The 16168-nt window shown below is 39.3% G+C and overlaps 1 protein-coding gene across 1 annotated transcript in view; it reads left to right on the forward strand.

Annotated features, from left to right (window-relative positions):
• LOC130918476 (cadherin-2-like) overlaps window positions 1-16168 on the forward strand; it is a 115909-nt gene that overhangs the window by 50860 nt on the left and 48881 nt on the right. The window contains exons 3-4 of the mRNA XM_057840198.1: window positions 6239-6447; window positions 12929-13105. Of these exons, the coding sequence (XP_057696181.1) occupies window positions 6239-6447; window positions 12929-13105 (386 nt within the window). The remainder of the gene's footprint in view (window positions 1-6238; window positions 6448-12928; window positions 13106-16168) is intronic.

Here is a 16168-nt window from a genome sequence, read left to right on the forward strand (position 1 = left end):
CAGTGGAAATGGATTGGACGTCTATTGTTGTCGATGGCAGCTAATCTCACCCAAAAATGCTGAAAAACCTTTATTTAGGTATGTTCTGTTAACTGATTATTATATAATCCAATTAATCTCACTTTTAATCTCACCCAAAATTTTCTGAAAAGTGTTCATTTATACTGATTGTGATGCACAGAGATTCTTTTAATGAACTAATAATTTTATGCGATCATTTAATATAATAATCTCACTCTTAATCTCACAATTGAACAAATTTGTGTTCGCCCCTGCCAGTGGAAAAGGATTGGGGGTCTATTGTTGTCAATGGCAACTAATGAGCCAACTAATATTCATGATATGTCATTTAATCTAATGAATTAATCTCACTTTTAATCTCACCCAAAAAATGCTGAAAAACCTTTAAATAGGTATGTTCTGTTAGCTGATTGTTATATAATCTAATTAATCTCACTTTTAATCTCACCCAAAAATTTCTGAAAAGTGTTCATTTATAGTGATTGTGGTGCACAGAGATTCTTTAAATGAACTAATAATTTTATGCAATCATTTAATCTAATTAATCTCACTCTTAATCTCACAAATGAACAAATTTGTGTTCGCCCCTGCCAGTGGAAATGGATTGGACGTCTATTGTTGTCGATGGCAGCTAATCTCACCCAAAAATGCTGAAAAACCTTTATTTAGGTATGTTCTGTTAACTGATTGTTATATAATCCAATTAATCTCACTTTTAATCTCACCCAAAATTTTCTGAAAAGTGTTCATTTATACTGATTGTGATGCACAGAGATTCTTTTAATGAACTAATAATTTTATGCGATCATTTAATATAATAATCTCACTCTTAATCTCACAATTGAACAAATTTGTGTTCGCCCCTGCCAGTGGAAAAGGATTGGGGGTCTATTGTTGTCAATGGCAACTAATGAGCCAACTAATATTCATGATATGTCATTTAATCTAATGAATTAATCTCACTTTTAATCTCACCCAAAAAATGCTGAAAAACCTTTAAATAGGTATGTTCTGTTAGCTGATTGTTATATAATCTAATTAATCTCACTTTTAATCTCACCCAAAAATTTCTGAAAAGTGTTCATTTATAGTGATTGTGGTGCACAGAGATTCTTTAAATGAACTAATAATTTTATGCAATCATTTAATCTAATTAATCTCACTCTTAATCTCACAAATGAACAAATTTGTGTTCGCCCCTGCCAGTGGAAATGGATTGGACGTCTATTGTTGTCGATGGCAGCTAATGAGCCAACTAATATTCATGATATGTAATTTAATCTAATTAATTACTCTTACTTTTAATCCCACCCAAAAATGCTGAAAAACCTTTAAATAGGTATGTTCTGTTAACTGATTGTTATATAATCCAATTAATCTCACTTTTAATCTCACCCAAAAATTTCTGAAAAGTGTTCATTTATAGTGATTGTGATGCACAGAGATTCTTTTAATGAACTAATAATTTTATGTGATCATTTAATCTAATAATCTCACTCTTAATCTCACAATTGAACAAATTTGTGTTCGCCCCTGCCAGTGGAAATGGATTGGACATCTATTGTTGTCAATGGCAGCTAATGAGCCAACTAATATTCATGATATGTCATTTAATCTAATTAATTAATCTCATTTTTAATTTCACCCAAAAAATGCTGAATTTTTTAAAAAGGTTTTTAAGTGATTTAACTCATAATTTTGATCTGTAAATATTTAATGTAATTAATCTCATTTTTATTTCATTATATACATCCAAGCCATTTTGGCTGGGAAGTGCGAAAACCCTGTCAATGGCAACGAATGAGCTAATTAACATTCATGATGTTATTTAATTTAGTTAATCTCACTTTTAATCTCACCCAAACATTTCTGAAAAGTGTTTATTTGTAGAGTGATTGAGATGTAAATAGATTTTTTAAATTAACCAATAATTATGGTATGTGATGATTTAATCTAATTAATCTCATTTTTAATCTCACCCAAAAATTTCTGAAAAGTGTTCATTTATAGTGATTGTGATGCACAGAGATTCTTTTAATGAACTAATAATTTTATGTGATCATTTAATCTAATAATCTCACTCTTAATCTCACAATTGAACAAATTTGTGTTCGCCCCTGCCAGTGGAAATGGATTGGACGTCTATTGTTGTCAATGGCAGCTAATGAGCCAACTAATATTCATGATATGTCATTTAATCTAATTAATTAATCTCATTTTTAATTTCACCCAAAAAATGCTGAATTTTTTAAAAAGGTTTTTAAGTGATTTAACTCAGAATTTTGAAATTCTAAGAACAACTTGAGAAATATGTTACATTTTTATCTTATCACAAGCTTCTTCCTTTTTTTTTGACAGGGTTATTAGTCTTACAGGCTAGAAAGGAAAGCGCTAAATTATTTGCCGTACATTCGGAGTTGTTTTCTAGCTGACGCGAGCTCGTCTTTGTTACGCTCCACTTCCTATTTTTTCGTTTTTTTTCCGCTCACATGTGGAGCAGCAGTGTGTTAAATCCGACACCGTGGCTGTTTTTCCACACCGGCGTAGATAATGAGTGAGCATTCGCGGCCGGCAGGTCCGCAGAGATGACGGAGGCATTCGAAGAACTGACCGCACGTTCTTTATAACTCGGGGGCTGTTGTTGACGGCCAAAGTTTAAAAATTCAGCCCTTGAAGCTAGTTTTACTTAGCAACATGAGTTTTGGTGGATGATTTTATGATGGGTGGATGAACAAAATAGTCTCAAGAAGCCATGCACGGAAAGACATGGAAGTCGGCCATTTTGGATTTGAGGAGATCTTTTAAAATCAATTCAACATTTTTCAGGGGTCTCGGCAATTGTTCAAAAATTCAGCCCCTGAAGGCAGTTTTACTTGGAAAGAGAAAATTTGGTAGGCATGTCAGTCATGATTAGAGCAACAAAAAAGTCTCAAGCAGCCTTGCTCAAAAAGACACAAGCAGTCAGCCATTTTGGATTGAGGAGGTCTAATTTTAAAGTCAACTTAGTGCTTTTCATGCTTCTTTCCAATTCTTCAAAAATTCAGCCCCTAAAGCCAGTTTCACTTAGCAACATGGAAGTTGGTAGACACGTATATTGTGAATAGACTAACAAAAAAGTCTCAAGAAGTCATGCCCCAAAAGACACAGGGAGTTAGCCATTTTGGATTTGAGGAGGTCATTTAAAATCAATTCAGCCTATTCAAAGGATCTCGGCAAATCTTTCAAAAGTTCAGCCCATGAAGCTAGTTTCACTTAGCAACATGAAATTTGGTGGACGAGTTTATGATGGGTGGATGAACAAAAAAGTCTCAAGAAACCATGCACGAAAAGACATAGGAAGTCGGCCATTTTGGATTAAAGGAGATCTTTTGAAATCAATTCAACATTTTTCAGGGGTCTCGGCAAGTGTTCAAAAATTCAGTCCCCAAAGCCTGTTTCACTTAGCTACATGAAATTTGGTGGACATGTTTATCATGGGTTATTAGAAAAAAAGTCTCAGGCAGCCACACCCAAAAACACATCCGAGGTCAGCCATTTTGCATTGAGGAGATCATTTTAAAGTCAATTCAGCCTTTTCCAGTGTTCTTTTCAATTTTTTCAAAAATTCAGCCCCCAAAGCCTGTTCCTCTTAGCAACATGAAACTTGGTGGACATGTTTATCATAGATAGATAGACAAAAAAGTCTCAAGAAGTCAAACCCAAAAATACACAGGAAGTCAGCCATTTTAGATTGTGTAGATCATTTTAAAATCAATTCTGCCTTTTCCAGTTTTCATGCTAAATTTTTAAAAAATCACCCCCCAAAGCCAGTTTCACTTAGCAACATGAAATTTGGTGGACATAATTATCATGAATAGATGAACAAAAAGTCTCAACAAGCCACACCCAAGAATATACAGGAAGTCAGCCATTTTGGATTGAAGATATTATTTTTAAGTCAATTCAGCCTTTTCCAGTGTTCTTTTCAATTTTTCAAAAATTCAGCCCCCATAGCCTGTTCCTCTTAGCAACATGAAACTTGGTGGACATGTTTATCATAGATAGATAAACAAAAATGTCTCAAGAAGTCACACCCAAAAATACACAGGAAGTCAGCCATTTTAGATTGTGTAGATCACTTTAAAATCAATTCCGCCTTTTCCAGTTTTCATGCTCATTTTTTAAAAATTCACCCCCCAAAGCCAGTTTCACTGAGCAACATGAAATTTGGTGGACATAATTATCATGAACAGATTAACAAAAAGTCTAACAAGCCACACCCAAGAATATACAGGAAGTCAGCCATTTTGGATTGAAGATATTGTTTTTAAGTCAATTCAGCCTTTTCCAGTGTTCTTTTCAATTTTTCAAAAATTCAGCCCCCAAAGCATGTTCCTCTTAGCAACATGAAACTTGGTGGACATGTTTATCATAGATAGATAAACAAAAAAGTCTCAAGAAGTCAAACCCAAATATACACAGGAGGTCAGGCATTTTAGATTGTGTAGATCATTTTAAAATCAATTCCGCCTTTTCCAGTTTTCATGCAATTTTTTTTTTTAATTCACACCCCAAAGCCAGTTTGACTTAGCAACATGAAATTTGGTGGACATGTTTATCAGAGATAGATGAACAAAAAAGTCTCAAAAACCCACACCTAAAAATACACAGGAAGTCAGCCATTCTGGATTGAGAAGATAATTTTTAGGTCCATGTAGCTTTTTCCAAGGTTGTTTAGATTTCTTCAAAATTCAGACCCTGAAGCCAGTTTTATTAAGCAACATGAAATTTGGTAGGCAAGTTAATTATTATTAGACCAACAAAAAAGTCTCAAAAAGCCCTGTTCAAAAAGTTACAGGGAGTCAGCCATTTTGGATTGAGATCATTTTAAAGTCAATTCCGTCATTTCCAGTGAGCTTGAACAGTTTTCAAAAATTCAGCCCCCAAAAACAGTTTCACTTAGCAACATAAAATTTGGTGGAAATATTTATCATGAATGCATAAACAAAAAAGTCTCAAGAAGCTATACCCAAAAATACACAGGAACTCAGCCATATTGGATTGAAGAGATTATTTTTAAATCAATTCAGCCTTTTCCAGTGTTATTTTCAATTTTTCAAAAATTCAGCCCCCAAAGCCAGTTTCACTTAGCAACATGAAATTTGGTGGACATATTTATCATGAATAGATAAACAAAAAAGTCTCAAGAATCCACATCCAAGAATACACAGGAAGTCATCCATATTGGATTGAAGAGATTGTTTTTAAACTAATTCAGCTCTTCCAGTGTTCTTATAAATTTTTCGAAAAATCAGCCCCCAAAGCCAGTTTCACTTAGCAACATGAAATTTGGTGGGCATATCTATCATGAATACATGAACAAAAAGTCTCAAGAAGCCATACCCAAAAATACACAGTAAGTCAGCCATATTGGATTGAAGAGATTATTTTAAAGTCGATTCAGCCTTTTCCAGTGCTCTCGCCAATTTTTCAAAAATTCAGCCCCCAGAGCCCGCTTCATTTAGCAACATGAAATTTGGTGGACATGTTTATCATGAATAGGTGAACAAAAAAGTCTCAAGAAGTAATGCTCGTCAACACACAGGAAGCCAGCCATTTTGCTTCAAATCTGACAGCGCCGTCAATTGCAGTGAATGTGTTATGTTGGATTCTCACAGGTGGCCATTAGCAGGTGAAATCTTCTATCACACTAATTTTAATTGGTTATTTCTCCCGTGAAAAATTGCGTTCTGGAGAAAACATCTGCAAGTAGGCGGGAGCTTTAAATAGTCTCGCTATCACCTTGGAGTTAAGGCACCACCTGTTAACTTGACAGCCTGTGAAAATGTTTGATGCTAAAGCAAGTAGAAGAGAAGGAAAGTGTGTTTAAATAGCCGCGTGAAAGCGACCGCAATTAAGCGCAAATCGGGTTGGGCAAGACGCAAGCAGACGGCGCGCTCTCGGGCAGAACAAAGCTGTCGGGCGCTGACGTCTTGTTTTTGATTGAAGGATTAAATGGATTTACTTTCATCACTTTGAAGCGCCCGTTTAATTAGCACATCACAGAACGCGTCAACTCATTTACGCTCTGTCGGCACGCCGCCGACAAATCATCGGGGTCATGTGTAGATAAAGACCCGCAGGGGGCGCTGGACAGAATATATGCACGTGGGAAAGTTTAGTAGGAGAAATGTGTGCGTTTTTTGATGATTGAAAGTTTGTTTTCGTGTGTTTACAGTGAGCTTCCGGGATTGCGGCGAAGGGAAGGTGCGGCTCGACGCTGACGACGTGTTCCAAGTGAGCCAAGAGGGCACGGTCTACGTGCGGAATAGTGTTGGAAGAGGGGAGAAAATGGCGGCGATTCACGCCCGAGACCCTCAAAGCCAACAGACCTGGAAGACCAGAGTGCGACTTTTTGTCAAGCCCGACACGGCTGGGACACGACAGGTGAGAAGGAATATTGTTATACGTCTATGTTGTCATCGAAATCCGTTTTTCCAGCAACATTAGCACCCAGATATGAAAAAAATACGATAAAATCTTCCATAATTAGAACCTGTTGATTTTGAGGCATTAAGGGTCACTTCCTGTAGATATCAGGTCACTTCCTGTTGATTTTAAGGCACTCCAGGGGCTCTTCCTGTTGATTTGGGAGGATTTTGGATTCACTTCCTATTGTTATCCGGTTACTTCCTGTGAATTTGGGGGCAATCCGGGTTCACTTCCTGTTCATATTGTGTCACTTCCTGTTTATTTGAGGCTTTTCCGGGTCACTTTCTGCAGATAACAGGTCAGTTCCTGTTGATTTTGGAGTATATCAGGGTCACTTCCTGTTGATATCGGGTCACTTCCTGTTGATTTGGGGTTCTTATGTTCACTTCCTGTTGATTTCGGGCCATTTCAGGGTCACTTCCTGGTAATATCAGATTAATTCCTGTTAATTTGTTGGCACTTCAGGTTCACTTGCTGTTGATTTTGAGGCATTCCAGGGTCACTTCCTGTTGATTTTGGTGTATTTCAGGGTCACTTCCTGCAGATTTTGGGTCGCTTCCTATTAATATCAGGTCTCTACCTGTTGATTTGGGGGCACTTCGGGTTCACTTCCTGTTGATTTGAGGCATTCTAGGGTCACTTTCTGTAGATATCAGGTCACCTCCTGTTGATTTTGGAGTGTTTCAGGTTCACTTCCTGTTGACATCGGGTCACTTCCTGTTTATTTGGGGTTCTTATGTTCACTTCCTATTGATTTCGGGGCATTTCAGGGTCACTTCCTGGTAATATCAGATTAATTCCTGTTAATTTGTTGGCACTTCAGGTTCACTTGCTGTTGATTTTGAGGCATTCCAGGGTCACTTCCTGTTGATTTCGGTGTATTTCAGGGTCACTTCCTGCAGATTTTGGGTCACTTTCTATTAATATCAGGTCTCTACCTGTTGATTTGGGGGCACTTCGGGTTCACTTCCTGTTGATTTGAGGCATTCTAGGGTCACTTTCTGTAGATATCAGGTCACCTCCTGTTGATTTTGGAGTGTTTCAGGTTCACTTCCTGTTGACATCGGGTCACTTCCTGTTTATTTGGGGTTCTTATGTTCACTTCCTATTGATTTTGGGGTATTTCAGTGTCACTTCCTGTTAAAATTGGGTTACTTCCTGTTAATTTGGGGGCCCTTCAGGTTCACTTTTGTGTTGATTTTGAGGCATTCCAGGGTCACTTTCTGTGGATATCAGGTAACTTCCTGTTGATTTTGGAGTGTTTCAGGGTGACTTCCTGTAGATATCAGGTCACTTCCTTTTGATTTGCGGGCAACCCACATTACCTTCCTGTAGATATCGGGTCACTTCCTGTTGATTTTAAGGCACTCCAGGGTCTCTTCCTGATGATTCGGGAGGATTTTGGATTCACTTCCTATTGTTATTGGGTTACTTCCTGTGAATTTGGGGGCAATCCAGGTTCACTTCCTGTTCATATTGTGTCACTTCCTGTTGATTTGAGGCATTCCAGGGTCATTTTCTGCAGATACCAGGTCACTTCCTGTTGATTTTGGAGTATTTCAGGGTCACTTCCTATAGATATCGGGTCACTTCCTGTTTATTTGGGGTTGTTATGTTCACTTCCTGTCGATTTTGGGGCATTTCACGGTTACTTCCTGTAGATATCAGGCCACTTCCTTTTGATTTGCGGGCAACCCACATTACCTTCCTGTAGATATCGGGTCACTTCCTATTGATTTTAAGGCACTCCAGGGTCTCTTCCTGTTGATTTGGGAGGATTTTGGATTCACTTCCTATTGTTATCGGGTTACTTCCTGTGAATTTGGGGGCAATCCGGGTTCACTTCCTGTTCATATTGTGTCACTTCCTGTTTATTTGAGGCATTCCAGGGTCACTTTCTGCAGATATCAGGTCACTTCCTGTTGATTTTGGAGTATTTCAGGGTCACTTCCTGTTGATATCGGGTCACTTCCTTTTGATTTGGGGTTCTTATGTTCACTTCCTGTTGATTTTGTGGCATTTCAGGGTCACTTCCTGGTAATATCAGATTAATTTCTGTTAATTTTGAGGCATTCCAGGGTCATTTCCTGTTGATTTTGGTGTATTTCAGGGTCACTTCCTGCAGATTTTTGTTCACTTCCTATTAATATCAGGTCACTCCCGGTTGATATCGGGTCACTTCCTGTGTATTTGGAGTTCTTATGTTCACTTCCTGTTGATTTGGGGGCATTTCAGGGTCACTTCCTGGTAATATCAGATTAATTCCTGTTAATTTGTTGGCATTTCGGGTTCACTTCCTGTTGATTTTGAGGCATTACAGGGTCACTTCCTGTTGATTTTGGTGTATTTCAGGGTCACTTTCTGTAGATATCAGGGTCACTTCCTGTTGATATCGGGTCACTTCCTGTTAATTTGGGGTTCTTATGTTCACTTCCTGTTTATTTCGGGGGATTTCAGGGTCACTTCCTGGTAATATCAGATTAATTCCTGTTAATTTGTTGGCACTTCAGGTTCACTTGCTGTTGATTTTGAAGCATTCCAGGGTCACTTCCTGTTGATTTTGGTGTATTTCAGGATCACTTCCTGCAGATTTTGGGTGACTTCCTGTTAATATCAGGTCACTCCCTGTTGATATCGGGTCACTTCCTGTGTATTTGGGGTTCTTATGTTCACTTCCTGTTGATTTCGGGGCATTTCAGGGTCACTGCCTGGTAATATCAGATTAATTCCTGTTAATTTGATGACACATCGGGTTCACTTCCTGTTAATTTTGAGGCATTTCAGGGTCACTTCCTGTTGATTTTGGTGTATTTCAGGGTCACTTTCCGTAGATATCAGGTCACTTCCTGTTGATTTTGGAGTATTTCAGGGTCACTTCCTGTTGATATCGGGTCACTTCCTGTTGATTTGGGGTTCTTATGTTCACTTCCTGTTGATTTTATGGCATTTCAGGGTCACTTCCTGGTAATATCAGATTAATTTCTGTTAATTTGGAGGCACTTCGGGTTCACTTCCTGTTGATTTTGAGGCATTCCAGGGTCATTTCCTGTTGATTTTGGTGTATTTCAGGGTCACTTCCTGCAGATTTTGGGTCACTTCCTATTAATATCATGTCGGTCCCTGTTGATTTGGGGGCGCTTCGGGTTCCCTTCCCGTTTGGTCACTTCTTGCTGATTTTGGGTCACTTCCTATTAATATCGGGTCACCTTCTGTTGATTTTAAGGCACTCCAAGGTCTCTTCCTGTTGATTTGAAAGGATTTTGGATTCAATTCCTATTGTTATCAGGTCACTTCCTGTGAATTTGAGGGCATTTCAGGTTCACTTCCTGTTCATATTGTGTCACTTCCTGTTTATTTGAGGCATTCCAGGGTCACTTTCTGCAGATAACAGGTCACTTCCTGTTGATATCGGGTCACTTCCTGTTGATTTGGGGTTCTTTTGTTCACTTCTGTTGATTTGGGGGCATTTCAGGGTCACTTCCTGGTAATATCAGATTAATTCCCGTTAATTTAGTGGCACTTCGGGTTCACTTCCTGTTCATTTTGAGGCATTCCAGGGTTACTTCCTGTTGATTTTGGTGTATTTCAGGGACACTTCCTGCAGATTTTGGGTCACTTCCTATTAATATCAGGTCGCTCCCGGTTGATATCGGGTCACTTCCTGTGTATTTGGGGTTCTTATGTTCACTTCCTGTTGATTTGGGGGCATTTCAGGGTCACTTCCTGGTAATATCAGATTAAATCCCGTTAATTTGGTGGCACTTCGGGTTCACTTCCTCTTGATTTTGGTGTATTTCAGGGTCACTTCCTGCAGATTTTGGGGTACTTCTGGGTCACTTCCTGTTAATGTCAGGTCACTTCCTTCTGACTTTGGGCATTCCGTGTTAACTTCCTGTTAATTTGGGGATATTTGTGGTTCACTTCCTATTGATTTTGGGGCATTTTAGGGTCATTTCCTGTTCATATCGGGTTACTTCCTGTTATTTTGGGGGCATTTCTGGTTCACTTCCTGTATATATCGGGCCACTTCCTATTGATTAGTGAGCATTTTGGGTTCGCTTCCTGTTGAGTTGGAGGTATATCGGGTTCACTTCCTGTCAATTTTGGGTCATATCCTGTAGATTTTAAGGCAATCCAATGTCATTTCCTGTAGATGTTGGGTAACTTCCTATTCATTTTGGGGCATTTCAGGGTCACTTCCTGTAAATATCGGGTCACTTCCTATTGATTTGGGGGCATTTTGTGTTCACGTCCTGTTGATTTGGGGTAATTTCCTATTGATTTTGAGGCATTCTAAAGTCACTTCCTGTTAAAATTGATATACTTCCTATTGATTTTGGGGCATTTCAGGGTCATTTCCTGTTGATATCGGGTTACTTCCTGTTGTTTTGGGGGCATTTCTGGTTCACTTCCTGTAAGTATCACACCACTTCCTATTGATTTGGGGGTATTTTGGGTTCGCTCCATGTTGATTTGGTGGCATTTTGGGTTCACTTCCTGTCAATTTTGGGTCATATCCTGTAGATTTTAAGGCAATCCAATGTCATTTCCTGTAGATGTTGGGTAACTTCCTATTCATTTTGGGGCATTTCAGGGTCACTTCCTGTAGAGATCAGGTCACTTCCTATTGATTTGGGGGCATTTTGTGTTCACTTCCTGTTGATTTGGGGTAATTTCCTGTTGATTTTGAGGCATTCTAAGGTCACTTCCTGTCAATTTTGGGTCATATCCTGTATATTTTGATGCATTCCAAGGTCACTTCCTGTACCTATCGGGTTACGTCCTGTTGATTTGGGGGCATTTTGGGTTCATTTCCTATAGATAGCTGGTAATTCCTATTGATTTTGGGGCATTTTAGGGTCATTTCCTGTTGATATCAGGTTACTTCCTGTTATTTGGGGGGCATTTCTGGTTCACTTCTTGTTCATATCGGGCCACTTCCTATTGATTTGTGGGCATTTTGGGTTTGCTTCCTGTTGATTTGGAGGTATTTCAGGTTCACTTCCTGTCAATTTTGGGTCATATCCTGTAGATTTCAATTCAACGTCATTTGCTGTAGATATTGGGTAACTTCCTATTCATTTTGGGGCATTTCAGGGTCGCTTCCTGTAGAGATCTGGTCACTTCCTATTGATTTGGGGGCATTTTGTGTTCACTTCCTGTTGATTTGGGGTAATTTCCTATTGATTTTGAGGCATTCTAAGGTCACTTCCTGTTAAAATTGATGCACTTCCTATTGCTTTTAGGGCATTTCAAGGTCATTTCCTGTTGATATCAGGTTACATCCTGTTATTTTGGGGCATTTCTAGTTCACTTCCTGTAAGTATCACGCCACTTCCTATTGATTTGGGGGTATTTTGGGCTCGCTCCATGTTGATTTGATGGTATTTTGGGTTCACTTCCTGTCAATTTTGGATCATATCCTGTAGATTTTAAGGCAATCCAATGTCATTTCCTGTAGATGGTGGGTAACTTCCTATTCATTTTGGGGCATTTCAGGGTCACTTCCTTTACATATCGGGTCACTTCCTATTGATTTGGGGGCATATGGGTTCACTTCCTGTAGAGTTTGGGTCACTTCCTGTTTATTTTGAGGCAGTCCAGGGTCACTTCTTATAGATATTTCGTCATATCCGTTTGATTTGGGGGTATTTCGGGTTCACTTTCTTTCAATTTTGGGTCATTTCAGGGTCACTTCCTGTAGATATCGGGTCACTTCCTGTTAATTTGGGGTCATTTCAGGTTTACTTCCTGCCAATTTCGGGTCATTTCCTATTGATTTGGAGGTATTCCAAGGTCACTTCCTGTAAATATCGGGTTACTTCCTGTTAATTTGGGGGCATTTCAGGGTCACTTTCTGTTGACATTGGGTCCCTTCTCGCGTATTTGGAGCCATTTTGGGTTCACTTCCTTTAGCAGTCATTCTGTCAATTAATCTTCCTATTTAAATTAAAATGTAATATTTTGAATGGAAAATGAAGCAGAACCAAAAAACAGGATTGAAATTATTTTTAGCGCTAATGACTTAATGCCATTATTCTTACATTCCCACTGCTGTGTTCTCACCATAGAATGCATTTTCCATGCTATTCAAAAAACCATTTTACTCTTTATGTCCTATTTTTATGCCTTTTTTATGACCGTTTATTCCCCGGACAACATTTTAGCTGGTCAACGGCGCTTGAAAATATCTGAGGTCAGGCTCTTCCCCCCCCCCCCCCCTCTCCTTTTCTTCTTTTAATAAGAGCCAGCGTGAAGCCTCTAGCGTCGCTTCTCGCCGCTGACCCACACACACGCACACGTTGACAGGTGGCGGCCATTTATCAGAGGCGCCGTAATGAGGGCGTTAATCCCGGGCCGGTGAAACGAGAGCAGAAAATCGCACCGAGTCAGCGAGCCGTCTCGGCGCGTGACGCTTGTTTACTTGGCGTTTCAGGTGAAGAGTGATGACGCCACCGACGGGGAGATGAAGATGTTGTTCCCGTGGCGCGGCGGCGGCGGGAAGGTCGTCAGGGGTGACGGGGCTCTGCGGCGAGTCAAGAGGGACTGGGTCATTCCGCCCATCAACGTGCCCGAGAACTCAAGGGGACAGTTCCCCGAGGACCTTGTCAGGGTAAGGCGGGGAAGAGATTTTCGAAGCATTCAATCATTAAAATGAATGTATTGATTTAAACAAATGTCATTTTAATTTCACTCAAAAATCCTGTAAAGAGTTCATTTATTCAGTGGTTGGGATGTAAATATAAAAAATGTAGACTTTTTTTTATTTGAACGGTTGAACTAATAGTTAGAATTAGGGTTGTTCCAATCATGTTTTTTTGCTCCCGATCCGATCCCGATCTTTTTAGTTTGAGTATCTGCCTATCCCGATATTTCCCGATCCGATTGCTTTTTTTTTTTTGCTCCCGATTCAATTCCAATCATTCCTGATAATTTTTCCCGATCATATACATTTTGGCAATGCATTAAGAAAAAAATGAATAAAACTCGGACGAATATATACAGTGCCTTGCAAAAGTATTCTGCCCCCTTGAACCTTGCAACCTTTCGCCACATTTCAGGCTTCAAACATAAAGATATAAAATTTTAATTTTTTGTCAAGAATCAACAACAAGTGGGACACAATCGTGAAGTGGAACAAAATTTATTGGATAATTTCAACTTTTTTAACAAATAAAAAACTGAAAAGTGGGGCGTGCAATATTATTCGGCCCCCTTGCGTTAATACTTTGTCGCGCCGCCTTTTGCTCCAATTACAGCTGCAAGTCGCTTGGGGTATGTTTCCATCAGTTTTGCACATCGAGAGACTGACATTCTTGCCCATTCCTCCTTGCAAAACAGCTCGAGCTCAGTGAGGTTGGATGGAGAGTGTTTGTGAACAGCAGTCTTCAGCTCTTTCCACAGATTCTCCATTGGATTCAGGTCTGGACTTTGACTTGGCCATTCTAACACCTGGATACGTTTATTTTTGGAACCATTCCATTGTAGATTTGGCTTTATGTTTTGGATCATTGTCCTGTTGGAAGATAAATGTCCGTCCCAGTCTCAGGTCTTGTGCAGATACCAACAGGTTTTCTTCCAGAATGTTCCTGTATTTGGCTGCATCCATCTTCCCGTCAATTTTAACCATCTTCCCTGTCCCTGCTGAAGAAAAGCAGGCCCAAACCATGATGCTGCCACCACCATGTTTGACAGTGGGGATGGTGTGTTCAGGGTGATGAGCTGTGTTGCTTTTACGCCAAACATATCGTTTTGCATTGTGGCCAAAAAGTTCAATTTTGGTTTCATCTGACCAGAGTACCTTCTTCCACATGTTTGGTGTGTCTCCCAGGTGGCTTGTGGCAAACATTAAACCAGACTTTTTATGGATATCTTTGAGAGATGGCTTTCTCAGGGCCAGATTTGTGCAGTGTACGACTGATTGTTGTCCTATGGACAGACTCTCCCACCTCAGCTGTAGATCTCTGCAGTTCATCCAGAGTGATCATGGGCCTCTTGGCTGCATCTCTGATCAGTTTTCTCCTTGTTTGAGAAGAAAGTTTGGAAGGACGGCCGGGTCTTGGTAGATTTGCAGTGGTCTGATGCTCCTTCCATTTCAATATGATGGTTTGCACAGTGCTCCTTGAGATGTTTAAAGCTTGGGAAATCTTTTTGTATCCAAATCCGGCTTTAAACTTCTCCACAACAGTATCTCGGACCTGCCTGGTGTGTTCCTTGGTTTTCATAATGCTCTCTGCACTTTAAACAGAACCCTGAGACTATCACAGAGCAGGTGCATTTATACGGAGACTTGATTACACACAGGTGGATTCTATTTATCATCATCGGTCATTTAGGACAACATTGGATCATTCAGAGATCCTCACTGAACTTCTGGAGTGAGTTTGCTGCACTGAAAGTAAAGGGGCCGAATAATATTGCACGCCCCACTTTTCAGTTTTTTATTTGTTAAAAAAGTTTCAATTATCCAATAAATGTTGTTCCACTTCACGATTGTGTCCCACTTGTTGTTGATTCTTGACAAAAAAATTAAATTTCATATCTTTATGTTGGAAGCCTGAAATGTGGCGAAAGGTTGCAAGATTCAAGGGGGCCGAATGCTTTTGCAAGGCACTGTATATATATTTTTTAATTAAATCGTTTTCTAATTATATTTAACGCGACAAACTTAATATGTTACACTCATCCAGAGTCTTCAGTTTAGGGTTAAGGTAGGGTTATCAAATTTATCCCGATAACGGCGGTAATTAATTTTTTTTTTCAATTTATCACGTTCAAATTTTTAACGCAGTTAATGCATGCGCTGCACGACCCACTCATGCATTGTTGCGCTCAATCAGTAATTGCGCCGTTTTACCTATATAGAGAGCTAAAAGGCAGCGTAAAATGAGTCAATTTTGGCAGCCTTTGGAGCCTTTTATGAATTGGCTAAAGCCTTACAATCCCTCTCCCTACGATTAGAAATATCATGGGAAGGCATGTGGGGAAGCAAGGTAGCAATTGATCTTTTTCTTAACACCTTATATAATTTCCCAACGCAGAGAAGATATATCAATTGGTAGCACTACGCAGTCATGGTTCCACTTCCCATCATGCATTTGGGCATGGCTATAGTATCATTTACTGAAAGCTCAACAAATACAGTAGATGGCAATATTTAGTCACAATATACAAAGTCACAAGTCTTTCTATCCGTGGATCCCTCTCACAGAAAGAATGTTAATAATGTAAATGCCATCTTAAGGATTTATTGTCATAATAAACAAATACAGTACTTATGTACTGTATGTTGAATGTATATATTCGTCTGAGTTTTATTCATTTTTTTCTTAATGCATTGCCAAAATGTATATGATCGGGAAAAATTATCAGGAATGATTGGAATTAAATCGGGAGCAAAAAAAAAGCAATCGGATCGGGAAATATCGGGATCAGCAGATACTCAAACTAAAATGATCGGGATCGGATCGGGAGCAAAAAAACATGATCGGAACAACCCTACTACCAAGTATTAGATTGAGGGTGCCGAGGGTCCGGCCCGTTTTATGTAAAATGATAATGATTTAATTTTTTTTTTCATTCTCTTTTGTTTTTTCTTTTTCATTGCAAGCAAAATAAATGAAGATATTACTTCCAAAGCATTTGTAGTTGCAATCATTTTCTGGGAGAAATTGAG

The sequence above is a fragment of the Corythoichthys intestinalis genome, chromosome 7, assembly GCF_030265065.1.
Source record: "Corythoichthys intestinalis isolate RoL2023-P3 chromosome 7, ASM3026506v1, whole genome shotgun sequence".
NCBI lineage: Eukaryota > Metazoa > Chordata > Actinopteri > Syngnathiformes > Syngnathidae > Corythoichthys > Corythoichthys intestinalis.